Raw genomic sequence first — 25327 nt, 5'->3', positions numbered from 1 at the left:
CTTGGCAACAAAGTGAAATAAAATAACTTTAAGCTGAAGTAATACAATTATTACAACTAAAATAAAATAAAAAATTAATTATAATAAATAAAGCTAAATGAAATATTTTAGAAGCTAATAAAATGACAATTAATTGAAATAAAGCTGAAAAAAATATTAAATGGAAAAACAAGCTTAAAACAAATGAAAATTAGAAATATTTCCTTGCCAACTAATTAAAATAAAATACATTTATGCTGAAGCACTGAAATGACTAAAACAGAATTTAAAAAATAAATTATAAAAAATAAAGCTAAATGAAACATTTAAAAAACGAATAAAAAAGACAAATAATTGAAATAAAGCTAAAAATAAATCAATATTGGATGAAAAACATAAGCTTAAAAAACTTGAAAATTAGAAATATTTCCTTGCAAACTAATTGAAATAAAATAAATTTAAGCTAAAGTACTAAAACTAATAAACTGAAATAAAAAATAAATGATAAAAAATAAAGATAAATGAAATGCTTTAAAAACTAATAAAAATGGCAATTAATAAAAAATAAATGAAAAAAATATTAGATGAAAAACATAAACCTAAAAAACATTTAAAAATTTTTGAAATATTTCCTTGCCAATAAAATAAGTTTAAGCTGAAAGACTAAAATTTATAAAACTGAAATAAAAACTAAATTATAAAAAAAGATGAAGATATAAAGATATTTTAAAAACGAATAAAAATAGTAACTGAAATGAAGTTAAAATATTAGATGAAATACAAGAGCTTAAAAAATGTAAATGAAAATTAGAAATATTTCCTTGCCAACTAATTGAATTTAAATAAGTTTAAGCTAAAGTACTAAAATTACTAAAACTGAAATAAAAAATAATTTATTATATAATATAAACTTATTTAAATAAAATGTTAAAAGCTAATAAAATGAAAATTAATTGAAATAAAGCTAAAACAATAAATAAATAAATATTAGATGAAGAACATAAGCTTAAAAAAACAAACAGAAATTTTAAATACATTTTTAAAATAAATAAAGCTAAATCAATTATTTTAAAAAGAATAAAAATGACAATTAATTGAAATAAAGATAAAATAAAATATAAATATTAGATGAAAGCTTAAAAAAAAATGAAATATATTGCCTTGGCAACTAATTGAAATAAAATAGGTTTAGGTACTAAAAAAAGTTAGTAAAATTCCCAACCCATTTTACTTCCAAAACGTGACATATTTCACAGTATAACAAATGAGATTATAACATTGTTAAGAGGGCCTTGTATAATTAAATAACTAAACAGGACTTACTTTTTTTTTTTACTGATTTTAATAATTTTTCTACTTCATATTTTCTTTCAGATATATTACGCTATTTACTCCTTCAGTGCACGGTGTGCAAATGAGCTCAGCATATCGGCCAATCAGCGGGTCCGAATCCTTGAGTTCCAGGACATGAATGGCAACCAAGAATGGTGGCTGGGAGAGGCAGGAGGCCGAAGGGGTTACGTCCCATCCAACTACATCCGCAAATCTGAGTACACATGAGCTGCGCATTTGTACAAGAACAATCCCTAACGACACCACACCACTACAGGCCAACTCACTATGGGGAGAAAACTACAAAAGGACATTATTGTGCCTTAACTATAAAGGAGATGCACTGATGTGGTGAACTGGTCTTTGCTACTGATGGAAAAAAATAATAATAATACCCTCCATGTTGACTTCAGTCAATGAATGTAACTCCTGACGACTTCTAGTGGGCATAGAAGATGGTGCATGTGGAATACAAAATAAAGGGAGTGAAAAAAAGAAATAGTTTGAACTGAGAGGCAGTTTGGTGTTGGATTTAATGATCTGACATGTTCTGCTGTTCTTGGAAACACATTTATAGTGTTAGCGCTTAATTGCTCTGTAGAGAGCATCTCTTTTGATGTGTAGGAGTGGAGTGGAGGACTTGTATGGGGCATGTGCGATTCACACTGGATGTAGACTGATGGGATTGATATTCCAGTGATGCCCATATATAAGTGTGCAAGAGTGAATGAGTGTTTGTTTGTGTGCCAGAGAGAGTGTGTGGAGTGTTTTGAGATGTGCCTCCCTTCATCTGACAATCATAGTACACCTAGAGAGAGAGAAAAAAAGAAAAGATTTTTTGGGTTTCAGTGAATGCGAACAAAACGATTAATATGAAGTGTTTGGATTTATTCCCCATCGTGGCTCCCAGATGATAACATAACGTAATATTACCACTGGTGACCATATCATATTCCTGAAAATATGAATGAAATGCAAGAGACACTTTTTTTTAGGTACAGTGTTTTTTTACCTTTTTACTTTTTGATAGCATTAAGTTTGCCACTTGCACTTGAATGCATTTACAAGTTAATATTGACGTTTTAAGGCAGTTTTGAGTGAGCTCAAGACACCTGTGAGCTCATTTGATGTGATGCACCAACAGATGAACTCTGAATATTTATCTCTCATGCTGTATATAGAATGAACGTCTGCACTCCAATGACAACTGATCCATTTCTCCTCTTTTAAATAAAAAAGAAATCAGTTGAAAAACACTTGTTTTACTGTTATTTCTTACAGACATTTGGCGATACTGATTTTAACACATTTGTTTTGCTTAAGAAGCTTTAAATTAATACAGTTACACTCTTACAAAAGTACAAAATCTAATTGAACATTAATGGATTTAAATTGTTTAAAAGAAAATGTATGAAAGATGAAACTCTTCTGCACTGACAAATTTATTGACTATTGAGACATTTTGAGTTTAGTGAATGTCTTTTTATAGTGTATTTTATATGCTTTTTATATTTTCCCACAGAAATTTTCATATAAAATGAACTTTGAGCTTTGAACAGTGTTTATATGAGTTAAAAAGCCTGTTTTTAGTTGATGAAAAGAACATTGTAGCGCAGCTGCCATCCAATAAATCGCAATAAGCTTTGTGTTTTGTTAGTTTTGATATAAAACAACGTCTTAGATTTCAAATACTGGCAATTGTATTACAATATTCAAACAATATGCCGTTTTGGCGCTGTTTCGACAGTAGCGCCTCAGTTCAATAGAAGCGGAAGTGAACTGATCGTCTCCTCTGCTTTAATACCAGATTAAGTACGAGATAAATAGGAATAAATAAACATCCTAAGATATGTTAAAGGAAAGAGTACAACTTACAGAAATACGTATCGTATCTCATCGCTTAATCAGTGTTTCAACCGAGGAAAGACATCATAAACAGGTCACGTAACGTCACATTATTACCTCAGAAAAACAATCATTCGCTCGATAGTCAGCTAGAAAAATGAACTATAGAGAAAAGCATTTGCTAAATATACGCACTATATAACACATTCATCATAATTTATTGTTTATATGTTTCATTTATAATGTTTCATTTATGTGAGTAAATCAATCAATTATGTTTCGATGGATGACAGTCACCATTTAAATGTTTATATTTCGAAAAACGAGTATCTTAAAACTAGTAAGCAAGAATCTTGACAACATTAGTGTTTGTTTTTATAATTTCCAGTCAGGTAGGTGAAATATTAGGCTAATATCTTATTACTGTATCTGTATTACTGTATCTTTAACACCTATTAACTTTAAGTCCTTTTCTATATTATTTAGCAGCTTCCATGCGTGTTTTCCGTGGGTTAGACAGCATAAATTAGCAGTCCATGCTGTTGTTTGCATCTGCAGATCATCAATATAGTTGCACATCTGGTTAAATGACCAAACCATGGTGTACGTGCAAACCCTCTAGTCTAGTCTATAGTACCAACTGACACTAATGTATATTTGACACTATTAGGAGAGAGGTTTTTTTCCTTTAAAATTTGGCTGTACCTGATATCCCAAATAATATCAAATTGAATCACAAGCTTGGGAATACACACACACACACACACACACACACACACACACACACACACACACACATTAGCATCAGTTCACATTATAATTAAATGGAACCAGAATATTGTTTTAATGCATATCTGTAGTGCTCACTGGCCAGAACACAAAATCAATGTTGTTAGGTAATGATTGCTAGACAGTAAGCAGAGAAAAAGGAACAAGGGGTTATCCACATACAGGTCAACATATTTACTGCCCACAATATAGACAAGGGACTTTTGTGGTGTTTGATTATGCATCTTTTACTGCTGAAATCATGTTTCCAGTGATTCTGCTTCTGATGGGCCTTTCTGGTTTCACTTTTCCAGTCCAAGGAGCACCGGTATGTAACTATGTAAAATTGCTTTGAAATAGCTTAAACTCAAATGAAATTAATCTTGAATGAAATTTTGTCATCTGTTTCAGGGTCTGCCTGACGATGTTTTGACTTTATTTGATGGTGAGAAGTCTTAAAATATTAGCTTGCATCTGTTTATGTGTTTGCAAGGTTGTTTAGCGTACACACGTCATTGTTATTACTCTGTCGCTCTCTTGGCAGAAACATACGACTATTCGCCAACAGAGGAAATATCCTCAGCTGAAATGAATGAAACCATTGATTGGCTTTATTCCTACTTTGATGAACCAGGCAAGAACAAACTTACTGTATGTATTATAGATGTCCAGTTTGGTGCTCGCAAACATATGTATGCTGATCATGTTCAATGCTTCTGTAGGCGTGTGTGATCCAAATCCATGCCAGAATAACGGTGTATGTGAAGTCCTAAAAAGCGACAGCTTTAAATGTACCTGTAAAGAGCCTTACATTGGCAAAAAGTGTCAGGATGGTGAGATCTTAATACACTGTATCTAATTATAAATCAGTAAAAGTGTGTATCATTCTTGAGTTGTCATGTTGGGATCTTGCAGAGAGGAACGTGTGTAAGAGAGTAAACTGTGGTCGTGGTGATTGTGTCAGAATTCTGGAAGCCCCGTTTTATGAATGCAAATGCCACCCGCCCTATAAGGCCCCTACGTGCAAGAAAGGTGAGCGTCTCTGTCTCCAGCTTCTGAAATAAAGCAAATGACTGTTAAAGTGATTCTTTTTTTAGTAGTAAAGATGACTAAACCCTTTTCATTATGTCAGATTGTAGTGAATTGCTACTTATTTTATTGCTAATGTTAAGTTTATACCTATGTTTGTAATATCAGCCTCTGCTTGTGACCCGAGCCCATGCCTGAATGGAGGAAAGTGTGTTAAAGGGCGGACCAGAGCCAGTTTCACATGCGAATGTCCTGGAAATTACAGTGGGAGGTTCTGCCAAGTTGGTAATGCACTTGTGTTGCTAAGTCTATTTATTTTATTTTGCTATAATGTTATACTTATTGATAAGTTATATTGTTGGCGTTTCTGAGGTAATGTTACGACTGTTATGCTATTTACAAGCTGTTTTCTTGATCATTTCTTGGCGATTTTCACACTGATTGATCGATTACATAAGACATTTGTTTTATGTATTTGTTCAGATTTTTAATCTCCACATAAAACTGATTGGGCAGACCAAACCGTAAGTCGTAGAGGCTTGAAACTTGGAGGGAGGTTAGTACTCACAGTGTCTACAGCGTCAAGAAGGCTCGCTCCAGTCGGCCTGACGGAGGCACTACGGCGATCAAAAGTACAAAATTCTCATAACTACTAAACCGTTCATCGCAGGCTCAAGTGTCTTATTTCATTTATGTGTCACCTTGGCGAATTTTTGGGGTATTTAGCATTTTTGGAAAGACCTACATTTGTAACCTAGTTCTAGGTTTTTCGCCCAATCGGAACAAAAACAGTGCAGGAAAATTCTCCGGAGAGTAAACATCCATAATTATCAAAAAATTATCACAAAGGGATGCCAAAACATTCAAAAGGGCCAGGCTCTCTTTTACTAAAACGGCTATAACTTTTGAATGGAATGAGATATCTTTGTCAATCTCGCAACGTGTACAAGCTGAATCTGAGGTTACGTAAAAAAATGTTGGTGGCCATAGCTACGCACCTAGCCATAACTAAAATGGCCATATCCATGCACCTGTTTGTCATATCCACATGAAAATTAGTTTGGACGGTCTTGGTCCAAAGTATCTCAAAAAACGAAATCAGAACGAAACTCGCTAGGCTAGAAATCTGAAAGAAATTGCCCACTGGGGCAATATCACATTTTTCAAAAGCGTAAATGATTGTATATTGCACATTTTTTCCACACGTGCACAGTATTTGTATAATTCCTAACAACTTCACCTCTAGAACCACTGCTGTCAATCAAACCATTTGTTAAATGATTGAGAAATTTTATAAAACCTGGCCTAGGTTTTTCGCTTTGGAAAAATTCACTGCAGTGCAATTGTCTGGGCTCTCTACTAGTTCAATAATAATGGGGTTGTTTAGAAAATGGGCCTGTCCAAATATACCTAAAATCCTATTAAGCCTAAACAGAAATTCAAAACTTCACGAAATCTGGTGAGCACATGCAACAGTTGATTCTAAACAAGCATGCAAAGTTTTAGGGAGATCAGACCACAGCCGGCGTTATAACAGTCATAAAAGTTAAAAAACATATTTCTTTGGTACATGACCTAAATAAATAAATAAATTAAATAATTGACTTAGGTGGTTAGAGGCTTGCTATATTTATACCGACTTTACTTGAAGCTGGGTACAATTTTGTATTGGTCACTGAGTAAAGTACCACAGTGAAACGTGCTAGTAAAACTGCAAGGAGAACAGGTACATTAACCGCCAAACTTCAAATCTGAATTTACCAATATTCTTTTAGAACGCTTTTTTCCAAATCGCTTTGAAGGCTCTTTATGACGTCATATTAAGTCATCTCGTTTGGCCGATTTGTTTTTTTAATAAATACGTAATGTTTCAAATTTAAAGGACTCACCGTCACTACTGACATATCAGGCCATAAATACCATATATATGCTGGGTTCTCAGGGGTTTGTTTTTATCAAAAGTAATAAATTCCCTTTTTGTGAAAATCACATTAAAAATGTTTTTATTGTTTTCCGATAAACATATTTACTACATCTTTTGCCACATTTGTTCTGTTGCTTTTGAATGCCATTTATGCATACTGTAGTTTTTATTCTTCTACACTTGACTCGTCAAACTTCCAATTAATGTTAACTATAGAATTTTTGAAAGAGTTTTTTTCCCTCTCCAAATTATTGTGTGGCTGGTGTGCTACAAGTAATAAATACACTTGACAATGTTCAATATTATTTGCAAGCAATCCACCTTATTTTTCCTGTAAGAGTGGGCACAGCTAATGAATCAGAAGTCTTGCACATTCACAGAAAACGGCTTTGAAAAATAAGGTGGATACCATTAGTAAAACTGCTTGTGAATAGATGTAATGTGATTTACCTCAGAAAAGACAACAATAATGAGCTTTGGAGTCCACATGAACCATTTTGCAAAGCTACTGGTTGTTAGGACATTATGTCATTTTGTTTTCAGGTCCAAGTGATTGCTATGAGGGGAATGGAGAATCATACAGAGGTTTTGTTAGTGAGACAGTGGAAGAAATTGAATGTTTACCATGGAACTACTATCGTATTCCCTTCAAGGAGTTTGAAGGTAATGAGAGCATCGGAGCCCACAATTACTGCAGGTAAGAATTTGGGTTGAATAAATCTCACAATGAATTATGTATAACATGTTGTCTTAAGAATTATTTTTGTCATTTAAGAAATCCAGATGGAGACCGGGAACCCTGGTGCTTTGTTAAAGACAAGGGCAGTCTCCGGTGGGACTACTGTAACGTCAAGCCATGCTCTGAACCAGGCACAAATTTTCCTTTTACTGTCTCTCTCTTATATAAATACAAACACAAAAACATGTGACCCTGGACCACAAAACCAGTCATAAGGGAATTTTTTTTTTAATTGAGATTTATACATCACATGAAACCCTGAATAATAATAATAAGCTTTTCATTGATGTATGGTTTGTTAGGAAAAAAACATATTTGGTCAAGACAACTATTTGAAAATCTGGAATCTGACGGTGCAAAAAAATCTAAATATTGAGAAAATAGCCTTTAAAGTTGTCTAACTGAAGTTATTAGCTACTAATCAAAATTTAAGTTTTGATATATTTACAGTAGAAAATTTACAAAATACCTTAATACATTGTAATACTTAATACAATGTATTTTTGGCTATTGCTACAAATATACCCATGCTACTTAAGACTTGGTTTTGTGGTCCAGTGTCACATATGTTCTGCACTTCTGTACCACTATACTTATATATTATATTTAACAAACTTTCACAGAACCAGTAAAACCCTCCACAGCCCCTGTAAAACTGGAGTTTTCTGACTGTGGAAAGACTCAGGCTAGTATGATAGCTCCAAGGATATTTGGTGGGAGGAAGTCTCGGCCTGAAGCCCATCCCTGGCAGGTTTCATTTCAGGTCCGTCCCAAGGGCTCCAATGCATCCTTCAGCCACAGCTGTGGAGGAACCCTTATTGACTCCTGCTGGGTCCTAACTGCCGCCCATTGCATGTAAGTTAGGTTTTTGGGGGTGGGGGTGTTGCATTAGATCTATGTAACATTCAACCTCAAAACTCACTTTGATTTTATGATGTCTTTATTGTATGATCATGGTAGTGATGAGAATGAGGAGGTGAGGGTAGAGATGGGTGGTGTAAACCTGGAGAAAGATGATCCTGCAAAACAATTTATTGAGGTGGAAACAATCATTGTTCATGAGAACTATACTGAAACTTCTGAAGCCCTGTATAATGATATAGGTGAGTGATTCATTCTTTAAGTCTGTCTACAGTCGAAATCAAAAGTTTACATACACCTTGCAAAATCTGCAAAATGTTACTTATTTCACCAAAATAAGAGGGATCATACAAGATGCATGTTATTTTTTAAGTACAATTTTATTAAGTACTGGCCTGAATAAGATATTTCACATGGAAGACATTTACATATAGTCCACAAGATGAAATAATAGTTTAATTTATAAAAATGACCCTGTTCAAAATTCTTAATACTGTGATCCACAGCTGTTTTTTTTTTTTTTTTCACAAGGAAAAACGATGCATTAAGAGCCAGGGGGTGAAAACTTTTAAACGGAATAAAGATTTTTCTTATTTTTTTCTAAATATCATATTTTTTCATTTAATACTGCCCTTCAGAAGCTACAGGCGATAAGTTAAATTTAGCCTGATGTTCAAATTCAAAAGTTTTCACCCCCCGGCTCTTAATGCACCATTTGTTTCTTCTGAAGCATATGTAAGCATTTGAACCTTCTGTATTAATTGCATATGAGTCCCTCAGTCTGAAAAGATGGATCTCAAAATCATACAGTCATTGTTGGAAAGGGTTCAAATTAGTGGTGGGCCGTTAACGTGCTGCGTTAACGTGAGACTCTTATCGGGCGATAAAAAAAATATCGCCGTTAATCTATTCTCAAAGTTGGGTTGGGAGCTGGGTCTAAACTACGCAAGATATGATGACTTTCACCTTGATATTTTAGCGCGGATGACGTATACCTAGTCAAAATGCACTGTAGGAGGCGAGAACGAGTCTTCAACTTCTGTGAAATTCCCACATCAAATGAGACGTGCAAACATGGATGCAGTTTTGAAGCCGCTTCAGGGCAGGTGCGTGCGTTGCTAGACCCTTTTTACTGGGGCACGTGCCCCAGTGAAAATCTGCTGTGCCCCAGTAAAATCTCAAGTTTGAGTTATAATTTATTTTACTAATACTTTGATAATCCCGAAATAAAGACATTAAACTATATGCAACAACTGAATTGACTCTTCTAAAAGCAACGCAGTTTAATGGAAGACTATGCACGCAGAAATCCATGCCCGTGCCCGTCTGTGTACTTAACGTCAACGCGCACGTCGTGCAGCCTTTTGCGCAGAAGTACTTGGTTACACAAGTTTTTATAGGTAATTATGTTGTAAATGCAATTGTCAAGCAGTTTGTGATGCATTTTGGAAACAGGAGATGAGCGCCTGATCTAGTGAGCCACCTGGCCCCTTCTCGAAGACTTACTTTTAGTCATTATTTGGGTAGCACACATATTCTGAAAATGCCTTCAGCAGAATTCAAATTAGCCATTTTAATCTAGATTAATTCCAAGAATTAATATAGATTAATCTAGGTTAAAAAAATTAATCTATGCCCACCCCTAGTTCAAATACACAAAAATACTGAAAAACCAAGGATTCAAGAATTTTCTGAAGAACAGCAGGCAGTTTAACTTTTCAGGAGAAACAAGCAACTCATGAACAGCTTTCACTAAACAACAAAAAAAGCACAGCTGTGGATCATTCAGGTAACAACACAGTATTAAGAATCAGCATGTAAACTTTTGATCAGGGTAATTTTTATAAATTCTACATTTTTCTTTTCTCTTGTGGACTATATGTAAATGTTTTTTATGTGAAATATCTTATTTAGATATAAGCATTTTGTATGATCCTTCTTATTTTGATAAAATAATAAGCATTCTGCTTATTATGCAAGATGTAAACTTCTGACTACAATTGTCTATTTTTGAGTTTATAGACTATACATTTTTAAACCCCAATTTAAATCTATTGTTTGTGGTGTCAATATTGGATGAACACAGCATCAAGTTTTGACATTTTGTTTAAAAAAAATTACGCACAGGACAGTTTTGCCCGCAGTTTAAAAAGATGACAACCTGGGGTAAAGCGCATTGTGAACAGCCTACAGTAATATTGAAATATTTTGTAAACCAGTTATGTCCACATCACAGTGCTTTTGTTTCTCATATATGCCAGCCCTGCTGAAACTAAAGGCAGTAAATGGACGGTGTGCCAATGAGACCAGGTCCGTTAGGGCAGCATGTCTCCCTACTGATTCATTCCCTGATGAAACACAGTGTACCATATCAGGCTATGGAACCACTGAGAAAGGTGAGGTTTCTGGATTAAATTTTTGTTTTACTGTAGATATTGACTACAAACACCTGCCTCTGGGAATATTTGTCAACAATTACTCTCTCTTCCAGAGCACGCTGTCTCTCCTCAGCTGCTGGATGCTAAAGTTCTCTTAATCTCTCAGAAGCGCTGTATGTCTCGTAATGTCTACGGGAACAGAATGGATGATTCCATGATGTGTGCTGGATATATGCAGGGAAAGACTGACTCTTGTCAGGTGTGTTCAAGTCCCAAATTAGTTTTGAATGAAATTTTTATTTAAGGGATAGTTTACCCAAAAATGAAAATTCTGTCATTAATTACTCACCCTCATGTCGTTCCAAACCCATAAGACCTTAATTCGTCTTTGGAACACAAATTAAGGCCACTTTGATGAAATCCGAGAGCTTTCTGATCCTGCAAAGACAGCAAGGGTCCTACCACGTTCAAGGTCCAGAAAGGTACCAAAAACATCAACAAAAATGGTCCATTTGACATTAGCAGTTCAACTGTATTTTTTTATAAATCTACGAGAATACTTGTGCGCAAAAAAAAAAAAAAAAAAAAAACAGAAACCTAAAACTTTATTCAACAATTCTTCTCCTCTGCATCGCCGTAGTGCTATTTGTCAATGTTCTTGGTACCTTCCTGGATCTTGAATGTGGTAGGACCCTTGCGGTCTATGCAGGAAAAGAAAGCTCTCAGATTTAAACAAAATTATCCTAATTTGTGTACAAAAGACAAACAAAGGTCTTCCAGGTTTGGAACAACATGAGGGTAAGTATAAGTAACTGATAGAATTTTCATTTTCAGGTGAACTATCCCTTTAAAATGCATCAAACACAAGGTCTAATGAAAAATGATTGTGCCAACTCAATTTTGCAATATAACAAAATTTTTTTTTTTCATTTTTATAGGGTGACTCTGGTGGACCCCTGGTTTGTCAGAAGGATGAGACTCATTACATCTATGGTGTGGTGAGTTGGGGTGACTGCTGTGGAAAGAAGAACAGGCCCGGTATCTATGCTCGTGTCACCAAATTCATTGACTGGATCAATGGAAAGCTGCATGCAACTCATAAGGTTTCAGTTAAATGATAGGTATCTAATTGCTGACAGCGCAAACCAAAATTCAATGCATATACAGTGGTAGCCAAAATTACTACAACACTAGCATTTTCATGAGCTAAAGAATGGTTTTAAAAGTCAGTTATTTCTATCTTTTTAATATCAGACTATATTTCCAAACATGTATTTTGCCATTAATTGTAATAATGATGAGATGTAAAGAGGTTTGTTTGCACAAGGAGTTTGACAAAAGCCAGTACTTCACAAAGAGATCTGTTCTCATCAGCATCCAGTCTGTCCGGAATGACATGAAGAAACAGAACAAAGACAGACTAAATCCAGAATAACTGTGAATGTAAAAGATGAATGTAACTTCATACTGACTATATTAGCTAATTACTGATTTTTAACTTATGTTTTAAGATTTGAGTCAATATGTTAAGCAAATGTGTTTGTACACATTAAAAATGACAAATTTATCTTTGGAAGAAAACGTGATAAAGTCTCACCAAAAGCCAGAGTGTGAATCCATGAATGAGATCACACATGTACCAGAATTTATCAACGCACAATTTATTTCCAGTTAAGGAAGGTTTAATTTGCTTGTTACACCAAACATAAAAGACACTGACAATGTACTAAAAAAATTAGGTATACAGCAAATCAGCCATGCTCAGAGAAGAAAAAACCTTTATTATCATTCACATGGAAATTACGACCAAGTGAGCATGTCACAACTTACAGAACTCTTCCGAAGATGTGAAATAAGCTCAGATATCTGCCTTATAATGGGAATTCACAAAAGGACTTGCACAGGATCTTTCTGCAAAAAGAATGAATGCTGCAGCCAAAAGTTTAAACAAAATCAAGGCGTTACACAGGAGCAATCAGGAGAATACTGGAAACAGCCAAGCACTCTGCACCGCAACACGCCACCTTAACAGCTAACCAGCAAAACTCAACTGCTACGCAACTGCGCCTAGTGCATAGAAAATACACAAGAGAGAATATTAGAATCATGTTGTGGAAAATTTTTTCCATTTAAACCATAACAACATCTGCTCGGTTAGCAATCGCTATGATGTCATGGCTTTACAGAGTAGGATTTCTTAGTGGCCAAATTACAGTCTCTACCCAGTCCTTTTAGGTCAAAGAAATATTCACAACATCAGGAATTGTCCATTAATAAATGTTTATTAAGAACAAAAAACTGATTAAAATGAACTTACTTTAGAGTCTGGGAGTTTCAAAAAAACAAAAAGAACTACCAAAAATGAAGTGATTTCACCTAACAGCCCAATTTAGGTATAAAGATCATTTAATATCACAAGGAATTCAAATGTATGATACAAACAATTGTGGGCAACAGAAAAAGAAATGAAATCATTTAAAAGATTTAGACCAAATCACAATAACCTTTCGGTCTGATATATGGATAATTTGTGTATCCTCAGACGGACATCTGTTCGATGCGATCCTCGAAGATTCAATCAGCTGACATCTAGAAGAAAAGAAGAATCAAGTTAGTTTCAAAGAGCAAAGCAGAGAAGGTTCTACAATTACCGTCCTAAAACGAGGCATTGCATATTAGGCAATGCCTAATAACTGGTCCTCAGTTATTCAGAACAAACAGGCACTCTTTCGCACACATAACGAGAAGCTAGCCATATTTACAATTAATCTATGGACCTCATTTTTTGTTCTGAAACCTCGTGTACCTGATGTTTGTTCTGAGAGAAACCTCTTGGGAAGAGAGCCAACAAACCTGAGGGTGAAATTAACGTCTCATAGCCACTTTAAGTGTCGGCAAGCTGATGTACAAACCATTTATAAGTGGTTAGAACAAACTAACTTATTACTAAATTATATGCCTGAATGAAATCAGGCACCAAGCAGCCAGACAGCTTAAACTAGCTTTGAGAACACACCCCATTTCCATCCCGCTTTTGCCTATGCCACGATAGACATGAGTTTGTGACAAGGATGATGAAAAGGTCTCAGTCCATTGTCCTGCAGACGTACCTCAACACCACCTCAACACTCAATGAGACCGACCTGCTCCATAGCAACCGCCAATCAGCAGCAGGCAGCCAATGGTCGGATCACACACTAACTGCTCTCAAACTGCCCCAAACTCCTCTTTTGCAAACAGGAATCAGCAGCTTGGAGGAAAGAATTCCACATTTAGATGAAATCAATGGATTTTGGCTGGTACACGTTTCAAAACAAATATACTTACGGTATCATACCCACGACAGCTCCAAATCAAATATCCATTGTGAGGATTAGGATGTGAAATAAAAATAAACCCTTAAATCATGCAGAAACGGAGATACCAGACAAAAGCTGTGAATAACAGCTCCATCAAGCTAAACTTGGGTAAAACCTGACACCTCCTTTGAGATGATGCATCTACCAATCTACAACATCTGCAGATGTCTTGAAGAAATTGGTGAAAGAGAAAAGTAGAAGGGCGAAGCATTAAAATGTAATTTTAAGCAGCCATTTTAAGTGAGCTATCAGTGAGCTATGCATGCTTTCACTTTACCCCACTTTTGAGTTAGAATAGGGTCATTGGCTGGTCTCCTTAAATCAAAACATTCAGGGCTACCAGGATTAGCTAAAAGTTGCAAGAAAATTAGGAATATACTTTTATACAAGACATTAGGCTCACCTAAGCTTCACGATTCAGCGGTGGCTCCGGCATCCTCTGGAGATTTGGGTCTGCTTCTCGATCTGGATCGTGATTTGGATCCTTTGTTTGATCTCGGAGTGCGGCTCCTGGAGCGAGACTTGGACTTAGACCTTGACCGGGACCTGGAAGCCGACTTGGACTTGCTTCTGCGAGGTGTGCGAGTTTTGGAGCGGGAACGGGACCTAGACCGGGAACGGGAGTAGGACCTGGATCTTGAGCGGGTGTAGCGGGATCTGCTACGGGAACGGGACCTGCTCCTGCTCCTGGACCTAGACCTGCTGTGCCTCCTGCGCCGAGGACTACGGCTAAACACAAATAAAGTTAACAAATTAGTATAAGGATTGTTTGCAGAGATAAACAAGCAGCAGTTTACAGCATCACAGAACACCATTAAAACAATTTAAAATTAAAAAGTGAGTAGCTTGTACAAATTTAAATGTGACCCTGGACCACAACTTAAGCAGCACTGGTATGTGTAGCAATAGCCAACAATACATTGTATGGTGCAAAACTATAGATTTTTCTTACGACAAAAAACATTAGGATATTAAGTAAAGATCATGTTTCATTAAGATATTTTGTACATTTCTTACTGTAAATATCAAAACTTAAATTTTATTTGTAATATGCATTGTTAACATTAATGGCAATTCTCAATGTTATTCAGAAAAATATATATAATCCTGTTGTTGTGGTCCAGGATCACAAATGTGACCTGTCTATTTGCATGTAGATTACTTACAAAACAATTACTGAAGCTTACCGTCCAAAACAAAACCTTTATTTCAAGTACAGTTACCACACGTTATAGCAAACCACAAACTCGTAGCATATTGGTGTTAAGTTTCATTCACTTCCAAGAATCGGTTCTTTCGAACAATTAGGTTCAAGGAACCTAAAACTAACTTAAATTTACGTTATCACATGTTCTCTAGAAATTATTTGAAAATGCTATTATTAAAGAGCGAATGTTACAATAAAACCTCTCGGAACGAGTTTGATTTTCAACTGGTTACAATTGATTCAAAGGAAGCTACTCAAAAGAATCGCCATTTCGGAGCGTTCACAAAGTTAAACAATTGTTTGATGCTACGCCACATATACGACGGAATAATTTGAAACATTAAAAATTTAAAGCCATTTTAAAACGTATAAAGATGAATTATACTGCTTACGGTGATAAGACACCACGTTTAGAATCATAACAAGGATTCTAGCACGTGTTGTTTTGATAGCTTGAGGCCTGTAGGCCTCAAATTTAAGGGCCTCGGATGTGAACTTTGAACGGTAAGTTAACTCACAGTAGTTTAAAACGAAAATATTCCAATAATAGATTACTTATAGGGGAATTTACCTTCGGCTTCTCCGTCCATGTCCTCCGTACCTCCTTGGCGGGGCTCCGCGACGGCCGTAATGCGAATCTGGAGGGCGCCCGTATCGCGCCATTTGCACACGCAGTTCGCGCCCGTCCAGCAGCGCACCGTCCATGGCGTCCATTGCATCCTCCGCGTCCCGCTTATCATGAAAACGGACGAATGCAAACCCGCGGCTCTCTTTTGTGTACCGGTCTCTCGGGATGTAGACGTCCCCGACCCGGCCGTACTTTTCGAAAACCCGCCGCAGCGTTTCGGGAGACGTGCGGTACGTCAGATTGTCGACTTTTAAAGATGTCATGCCCTCGACGTCGGGCGGAGGTCTGCCGTAACTCATCTTGAACTACTAACCCCACTGCAGTATGTTATCCAAAAATATTAGAGCTAGAACCGTTATTTTCAGGAAAAATAACGACGCATTCGGGAGAGTCCAAAGAAACACGCCGAGAGCAGATAACACTCTAAAATGGCGGTAACCGGATGTCCGTGGTTGGTCGCGGTTGGCTTTATATTTCCTTTGCAGGGACAATACTGCCGCTTCTGGCGTACTACAGGCACTACAGGTTCTCAAAATATCATCTTGACTAGAAACAAAGACCTGAAATCAGAAGCAAAAGTTATAGTTAAGAATATAATAAAACATGGGCAGTATAATTGGGATAGGGACGTAACGGGTAGACATTACTATAGAATTCAGGAGAAAGTAGGAAATAGGAGGATAGGTAAAGGAAATAATAAAACAGAAGGCATAATTACGCGATTGAGAATGGGACACACAAGTTTAAATAAAACATTACGTCTAACAGGGAAACATCCAACTGGCTTATGTGATCATTGTCAAGAGGAGGAGTCAGTCGAACATGTTACTGTCAAAAATTGAAAAAAAACTGTCATCACAGAAAGAGAAATATTAAAGAAAGAAATTATGAAGCAAGGTCCTTTAGAAATATAGCATAAAATTATACTTGGGGGTTATAACAATGAAAGTTTATTAAATTATCTGAGAAGAACTGGCCTAATTAACAGAATTTAAAAAAAGAAATGTTTGCTGTTGTTGTTGTTTTGTTTGTTTTGCGTTATTTGGGAGGCAGTTGACTCAGGCCCACACTCCAGTATAGTAGGTGGCGGTAATGCGCCTTAACGTTGGTTGCCGACCGCCATTAAACAACAAAGAAGAAGAAGAAGAACAAAGACCTGCAAATTTAGCAAGAGTTTGAACAAAATGTAACAGACAAGGTCATTTATTTGACGTAGCCATATGCAGTTGGTGTGTAGTGCATTAATTTATCTAATCAGAGTAGCCCAATAAAACAAACTGCAGGGTTTATTGAATAATCTGATTTGCATATGTTTTCAGCATTCAGACTTTGTCTGACCAGCACATATACAAATTGTTTGTTGAAGTTTCAATATACCAGTCAAACGTTTTATAAAAATCTTTTTAATGTTTTTTAAAGAAGAGTCTTCTGCTCACCAAACTAGCATTTATTTGATCAATAGTACAGAAAAAAGCAGTAAAATTTTGAAAACATTTTACTATTTAAAATAACTGTTTTCTACTTAAATATATTTGAAAATGTAATTCATTCCTGTGATTTCAAAGCTGAATTTTCAATATCATTACTTCAGTCTTCAGTGTAATGTGAGCTATTAGAAATCATTATAATATGCTGATTTGCTGTTTGAGAAACTTTTTTATTATTATTATCAATATTTAAAACAGTTGAGTAATTTTTTTCAGGATTCTTTGATGAATAGAATCAAGAGATTCAAAGATCAGCATTTATCTGAAATAAAAAGCTTTTGTAGCATTATACACTGTACCATTTAAAAGCTTGGGGAGGGGGTTATAGATGATAGAAATTATAGAAATGAATACTTTTATTTAGCATAAATAAAATGACAAGGACATTTATAATGTTTCAAAAGATTTATATTTCAGATAAATGCTGTTCTTCTGGACTTTCAATTCATCAAAGAAATCTTTTAAAAAATTACTCAGCTGTTTTAAACATAATAATAATACATGTTTTTGATTAGCAAATCATAATATTAGAATGATTTCTGAAGGATCATGTGACTGGAATAATGATGCTTTAAAATCACAGGAATAAGTTACATTTTAAAATATATTTTCAAATAGAAAGCAGTTATTTTAAATAGTAAAAATGTCAAAATGTTTACTGTTTTTGCTGTACTTTGAACAAAATAAATGCAGGCTTGGTGAGCAGAAGAGACTTCTTTAAAAAACATTAAAATCAAAAACTTTTGACTAGTATTGTACCCTTTTATCTCTTTGTGAACAAAAATATTCCATAAAACCCCGCAATCATAAGATTAAAAAACAAAACAATAGTAAGCATCACAACAGCAAAGAACATAAGGAAAATAATCTTAATACCAATAAATATAGGCCTGAAATACAGTGGCATAATTGATTGAGTGATAACTGGCATAAATTATCAAATGATAAATAATCAAAATGAATAAGTGATAAATGATGCTAAAACAAAATTTAGAAACTAAAACAAACTAAAACATTACAGCACAAATGCTGCTCTCTTGAAGAGATTTTGCTGCTGAACTGCTTCCGTAACTTGTCTGTGAAATGTATTTTATACAGTGACAAATGCTAAGAATATAAACTGAAAAAAAAATCAATGTCAATTAAAACAGAGCTCTGTGACACAAGGGCCACTATGAACACCAGTTGAGGTTCCCTTGCTGCACTGCAGCGAATCACTTCCAAAAAATTCGGGGAAGGTCACGTTTGGCGAGGCAGGATGTGTTTGTACTGCGCAAAACCTCAAGTCTGGATTTAAGCCTGACGTCAGGGGTGGCCAATAGCGCTTCTGAGGACAGTAATACAGCACTGATCATTGAGCAGCAAATCTTACTAGCTAAAAACGGCTTTCTACTGAGACATAATGTACACTATCAGCAGGGGGCGCCTGGCGGCTCAAAAAGCTTAATACTCCATTGAATTACATTCAAATCTCAGTACGTTTTTTGTTTTTCTGCAGGCGTTTGTATACTTAAAATATAACCTTTTTAAATATATTAATTAGAAAGATTGCCACATGCTATATGAATCAAAATCTGTCCAAGCAATCTGTATAAAATTATTTAAAACAAATCTTTATCTTTCACGCGCAAACGTCTGTGATTGGTTTAACCGCATCAGCGCAAAGAAAAGGAACAGTTAACACGTCCGAAGCCGTGTTTGCCATAGTAATGTTAACACTGAATTACAGAAATAATAAGTGGAAGTGATATGATATTTATATACATAAAATGAAACGTAAGTTGTAACAGTTATATTTAGAAAATGCTATGTTTCTTTATATATGCATCTAATTACATATTAATTAGCAGCAACATTCGGGCCGTGAAGTCCCGCCCATTTATAGACGTTTCATAATGTCCACTGCCGTTCTACCCTTTTATTCTGTTTCTACATCACTGATACGCATCTGCATCCCATCGCTCAAGCGCTCGGAGAACAGAGGATACAGGGATGATGATGATAAACATACCGAGAAACTGTGTCATATAGACAGCACCTCACTCCGCTTCGCAACTTAGCCAAGGATGCCGACCACGGAGGCAGAGACAGCCTTATAATAGGGCTACAGTCTGCAGGACGCAAAAAGCAGATTGTGTCTGCAGACAAAACAACGAGAGACTCTGTGCGGAGCTTACAGGGCATTAAGAGCACCAACTAATCCTGTGCATGGCCAAAAATATAAAAGCGAAGAGCAAAAAAAACGGGCCTTTGCGTAAAGAAGGAGATGGTCGGAGTAAAGAAGACGCAGCAGCAATAGGATTGCAAATCATTCAGTGTTATTTCAATTCATAGCTAGTGGAAATGGGAGCTTTGACAAGCCGTCAGAATGCAGGAGTGGAGGAGGTCGATATACCATCCAATTCTGTTTACAGATACCCACCTAAATCCGGTAAGGAAATATATAATATATTATTAAAATATTGTTCTCATTCATTTTATATTAGATTTATTATATTAGATTGTATACGTAATTACATATAATATGAATGTAAATTGGCATTTACCATAAAATTGGCTTGTGGAATTTTGTTAAATATATTTTTCTAGCTTCTACTTGCGATTAAATTGAGAGGGTCCTTCTGTTCAGTTGAACTCCAGAGGGCCTGGGCCACCACCCACTGTTTCTTGGTCAGCAAGTCTGTCTCCCAGAGGCACAGTAGGCCCGTAGATGCTTGTCTTTATATTGATATGGGGCTTATCATTCCAGTAGTGCTGTTTCTACAGTCTACCTAAATGCACCATAATTAGAGCAAATGTCTTGGAGGGTTTTGTATGCAGCATTAAATTGATCTGAAACAAGAGTGTCCACATTATGTAAAAGGAATTTATTGTGACTATGTGGTTTTTATGCATTCTGCTAACTTTACTGTCAATTTTTAGATGTATGTTTTTAGAAACTGCAGCACTCGTCTTAGTTTTATAATGATTGTTTTACAAATCTTTTGGGAATTTGAGAAGACATGCAAATGAGAAGATGAATGTCAGTGTGTTAACCACAAGTAACCAGATAGTCTATATGTGCAGCTTGGGACTTGTGCCTGATTCTTCCTCGCTCCTGTTCCAGTTTCAAGCTTGTTCATCTATCTACCCCTGTGTCTTCCCATGGCGGTTGCTATCCTCTGTCTGCCCTTGAGCTTGTCTTTCTTTAATCTATTGGTTATCCAGTATGCTATATCTGTCTTCATTTTCATTCTGAAGCCTTTCATTTGTCTTGGTGGGAGGAATGGAGGTGTTTGCAGCTATATATCTGTTTTTGAAACCATTTATTAGTCTGCCTGTCGCTAAAAATTAAAATGTGCATATGTTATCTATTAAAAGAGTTATTGCTAATTGATCTGTTGAAATGACTGAGTGTTGGTGTAATATATTTATCAGGTTAATTCAGTTGAAATAATGATTTTTTTACCACATTATGTAACCATATAAAACATATTTTTGAGTTGTGAATAAAATTTAACACTAGGTGCAGCGCATTTGCAATCGGGTTGCAAAACACTGACAAGATGTGCAAGTCTTGTTTGTGACAAATGTAGACATACATTTTGAATTGTTCAATATCTGTAACCGTGACCTGTTTCTTTGTCATGCAGGAAGTTATTTTGCTAGCCATTTTATTATGGGAGGAGAGAAGTTTGACTCAACTCATCCCGAAGGCTACCTCTTTGGTGAAAATACTGACCTCAACTTCCTAGGCAACAGACCAGTAGTGGTAAGATTGCATTTCATTTCCTGGTAACAAAGGATGGATGCAGCCATTTTTGACTGATTTTTGTAGGTCATGCTCTGTTCATTGATTTTACCTTGTGTAATCTCATTTTCAGAGATCATCAACAACAATAAACCTCATGACTCATTTTTACTAGGTTACATATTAATCACAGATACAGTCAAACCAAAATTTGTTCAGACACCTTCAACATTTTTTTACAGTATCACAGTTTTTTTGCTATAGTGTAGAAAATGGTAATAAAATATGACAAGAACTCAAGCATTAAACTGTGTCAGAACAAATTCATCTTGATAGAAAGGTATATAACAAAACATGGACAGGTCAAAATGTCAAATCAAGTTTTTGGTCCCAGATTTTTATCAGTTTTACTGGTAGTCTACTGTATAAAGAATTTTTGGGTATAATATGTTACAGTTTACTTTATTTTGCTATCCTCACTTACATAAGTTAACTATAGTGTCCTGCACGCACTAGTAAAAAAAAGTTCAAAAATTATATCTGGTGTCTGAATATTTTTTGGTTTGACTGTATTTTAAATTTTGTGATTTAGAAATTATTTTAATTTTTTTACTATATATGATTTGAAGTATTTCATAATATTTTATATTGTTAACATTACTTTAGACACATTTTTTGAATAATTCTTTAAATACACATTTTTAAGAATTTAAGAATTCATTTAAATTTATACATTTGCAATATACATATAAGTATTTAAATTTGATTATGATTTATAAATCTACTTTAAAACAGTATTTAAAATTAGAGCGGCAAACGATTAGTCAAGATTAATCGATTAAAAATAAAAGTTTATGTTTACATACTATATGTGTGTGTGTGTGCTGTGTATATTTTTTATGTATATATAAATACACACACATGTTTATATCTAAAAAAATATTTGTATGTATTTGTTTTAAACACTTGTATATAATTTATATTACATATAAATATAAATCTAATATATTTTTCTCAATATATACATGTATGTCTGTGTATTTATATATACAAAATAAATATACACAGTACACACATATAGTATGCAAACATAAACTTTTATTTTGAATTGATTATTCAATTATTATATATAATTATTATTATATTATCGCGACTAATCGTTTTGAAGCTCTATTTAAAATACATATTTTACTAATAATTCTGACTCATATTTGAGCCCCTATGAGGTCTTCTTAGAACTGTTACTTTAACTGCATATTTAGGCTAGTTTAAATCATGTAAATTACTATATTTTGGTGGAAGCATGTCCCAATGTCTCATAGCTGTTCTTATATACTGCTTTGCTTTATTCAGATCTTTATCCTGATATGTGTGTGCTTTTATGAAACCATATGTATTTCTGTATGCGGTGGGTCTTTTATTTACACTGTATACATTAGCTGCGAGGCCCATCTCTGAGCAGACAGGTTAGCGATGCTGTGGATTTAAGCGACGGCTTACCGCAAGTAATACAGAGAGCCACATTCAGTCTGAACTTCGGGGAGGGGGAAGGGGAGGCGACAGGCTCACCCAGTGTTGACCCACACGCGAACACACTCTTGATGCCTCTCTGGCACGTGGGCATGCTTGTGCATTGCATTTTTCCAGAGCAAACACACACACACATACATGAATCAGCACAACGGCTTGTTTGGAGATCAATGTATATCACCTTTAATGTAATGTGGCTTTGTTTCCAGATTATTTTTCAGTTTTGTAAGAGATCATATGTGTGTGTCAAATATGTGAGCTGATAAAATAGGACAAAGTGCTTCTCAGTTATTATTATAATCAATAACTTTATGCTTACTACTGACTCTTGTGATTTGTAGTTCCCGTACAATGCTCCCCCTCCACATGAGCCGGTCAAGACTCTCCGCAGTCTCATCAACATCCGTAAAGACACTCTGCGACTTGTCAGGTGAGATTTTTCATGGCAAATATCTTTACTACACCTGACAGAGCTCTTAAATAAATAGTGTGATGAGTTCCTTTGTCAAAACAGCATATTTGGGTGGGACATGTTGATTATTTTGTGTTGTATTTGTTGTATTTTATTTTACAGAGCATATGTTTAGATGAAAATCTGTGTAGTGCAGGATGAGCCATCAGTTTTTCCAGATGAGAAAAAAAAAATATTTTAAAAGCATATTTCAACTCATAGTTAATTATGTCAATGTTTTAAGTGTGCAGTAGACTATGTGTTTATTGTGACCGATATGTGTTTTTCAGGGCCGATGCCGATACCAATTATTACAAATAAAGTAGATTGATTGATAACCGATATTTTGAACCGATATAAATGGCTGGTGTAAAAATGAAAATTAATGTAAAAATTAGGAATAACAAAGACTAAAAAATGTTTTTAAATGCTTTTAAATTATTTTATCAGCAGTCGGTTTTGAAACTGACCGATGGGCCAAAAGCCACAAATATAAAATATAATATAAATTCTAATTTATCAAATTATTTCTAAATATAAAAAAATAATATATCTAAATATAAAAAAATAAATATATATGTCAGCAATCGATAAAAAAAAAAAAACAATACTGATATCCATAAAAATGCTTAATATGGGCACCGATAATTGGTCGACCCTTTCTTCTAAGCTAAAAGACATGGACAAAAAGCCACAAAAATATGTATATATATATATATATATATATAACAATAAAATAAATATATATATTGCAATATTGGCAATATTGCAATATTGGCAATCGGTTTTTAAATTGACCGATACTGATGACTATGATAATGCTTAATTTTGGCACCAATAATAGGTTGACCCCTACTTCAAAGCTAAAAGACATGGGCCAAAAGCCACACAAATATGTAAATAATTATATCTTAATAAAAAAGCAATAATAATAATAAAATAAATATATATATCGGCAATTGGTTTTGAAAATGACTGGTACCGATAACCATAAAAATGCTTAATATTGGTGCTGATAATTGTGGCTTTTGGTCCATGTCTTTTAGCTTTGAAGATTATCGGTGCCCTTATTAAGCATTTTTATGGTTATCTTTATTTATCTTTCTGTGCATTAACATTTGTTGCTAAAATCTCTTTTTAAAAATTTAGGTTAAAGTTTGTAATTTTGTCTGTAGATGTAGTGAAGACATGAAGCTGCCTGGACAGGAAGTTGGGAAAAGCCACAGCTGCTATAATATTGAGTTTACCTTTGATGCCGACACACAAGTTGCCATCACTATTTACTACCAAGCCATTGAAGAGTTTCACAATGGCGTGCCAATGTAAGTTGAGCATTAGACACACTTTGAGTTTTGCTTTTATTATTATTTATTAATAAAACACTTCAAACTCAGCCTTTACCAGTTGATCAGAGAGCGGCAAGTTGGGAAATGACATCAAAGCTTGGATTATATTGTGTGTTGTTGACAGATACTTGCCGCAGGACAGCTCTCTGCAGTCAGAGACAGTGCATTTCAAACGCGGCGTCTGCCAACAGTTCTGTCTACCCTCTCATTACGTCAACTTATCAGAGTGGGCAGACGAGGAGGTAAAACATCTGCTAGCTATGACATTTTGTGTCTGTGTTTTTGCATTTTTTTGGAGAGAGGTTAAAATAGGTCAGACTGAATTAGTCTTAATCTGTTTCATTAAAGAAATTAGTGAGCAATTCATTATGCATGTTAAACCTGGTAATGTGGTTTATTGATGAACAGCTTTTGTTCGACATGGATAAAGACATCTACCCTATGGTTGTACAAGCAGTAGTGGACGAGGGAGATGGTGAGTTTGATGTAATTGTATATAATATAATATATGTAGAAATATAGATGGAAATATATCTAAATATGTTGTTTTTGTTGTTGTGCAGAACACTTGGGACACTCTCATGTACTTCTTGCAACCTTTGAGAAGGTATGCTTTTTTTGTGTAAAAAATGTTTTGTATTTTTATACAGTAATGTTCAAAATTTTGGGGGTTGGTAAGATTTTTAAAATATGTTTTAAAAGAAATCACACCAAGGCTCTTTTAAATCAAAAAT

At 34.9% G+C, this 25327-nt stretch overlaps 3 protein-coding genes across 8 annotated transcripts in view; 2 read left to right on the top strand and 1 right to left on the bottom strand.

Moving 5' to 3' along the window:
- Window positions 1–4103: 4103 nt before the first annotated feature.
- LOC141297774 (hyaluronan-binding protein 2-like) lies at window positions 4104–12417 on the top strand. The gene is made up of 13 exons (XM_073828225.1): window positions 4104–4252; window positions 4336–4369; window positions 4469–4558; window positions 4647–4757; window positions 4840–4956; window positions 5122–5238; window positions 7421–7574; window positions 7653–7747; window positions 8240–8471; window positions 8577–8719; window positions 10739–10873; window positions 10969–11114; window positions 11794–12417. Exons 1-13 carry the CDS (start codon window positions 4187–4189, stop codon window positions 11971–11973), a joined length of 1620 nt encoding a protein of 539 aa, XP_073684326.1. The 5' UTR covers window positions 4104–4186; the 3' UTR covers window positions 11974–12417.
- A 199-nt stretch (window positions 12418–12616) lies between these two features.
- On the bottom strand, window positions 12617–16477 carry LOC141297775 (serine/arginine-rich splicing factor 2-like). Of its 5 annotated transcripts, XR_012341455.1 has the most exons (4): window positions 15993–16477; window positions 14618–14943; window positions 13360–13444; window positions 12617–12922 (listed from the first exon to the last, which is right to left on the bottom strand). XR_012341455.1 is itself a non-coding variant. In XM_073828228.1 (3 exons), the coding sequence occupies exons 1-2, from the start codon at window positions 16346–16348 to the stop codon at window positions 14625–14627; spliced, it is 675 nt and encodes a 224-aa protein (XP_073684329.1). In that variant the 5' UTR covers window positions 16349–16477; the 3' UTR covers window positions 12617–14105; window positions 14618–14624. The 5 variants fall into 5 exon arrangements, 3 of the variants coding, with proteins under 3 accessions (XP_073684329.1, XP_073684328.1, XP_073684327.1); XR_012341454.1 differs by having other exon boundaries at window positions 13360–14943; XM_073828228.1 differs by having other exon boundaries at window positions 12617–14105.
- A 3015-nt stretch (window positions 16478–19492) lies between these two features.
- Window positions 19493–25327, top strand: part of LOC141298275 (E3 ubiquitin ligase RNF157-like) — an 18646-nt gene continuing 12811 nt past the window's right edge. For both annotated transcript variants that reach the window (XM_073828781.1, XM_073828782.1), the window contains exons 1-7: window positions 19493–19967; window positions 21169–21287; window positions 23138–23226; window positions 24423–24569; window positions 24718–24835; window positions 25002–25068; window positions 25157–25200. In XM_073828781.1, coding sequence (XP_073684882.1) covers window positions 19880–19967; window positions 21169–21287; window positions 23138–23226; window positions 24423–24569; window positions 24718–24835; window positions 25002–25068; window positions 25157–25200 — 672 coding nt within the window. In that variant the 5' untranslated portion in view covers window positions 19493–19879. The remainder of the gene's footprint in view (window positions 19968–21168; window positions 21288–23137; window positions 23227–24422; window positions 24570–24717; window positions 24836–25001; window positions 25069–25156; window positions 25201–25327) is intronic.

Source organism: Garra rufa, chromosome 22 (assembly GCF_049309525.1).
Source record: "Garra rufa chromosome 22, GarRuf1.0, whole genome shotgun sequence".
NCBI lineage: Eukaryota > Metazoa > Chordata > Actinopteri > Cypriniformes > Cyprinidae > Garra > Garra rufa.
Note: the sequence above shows the minus strand (reverse complement) of the source record. Positions and strands in the feature narration are given on the sequence as shown.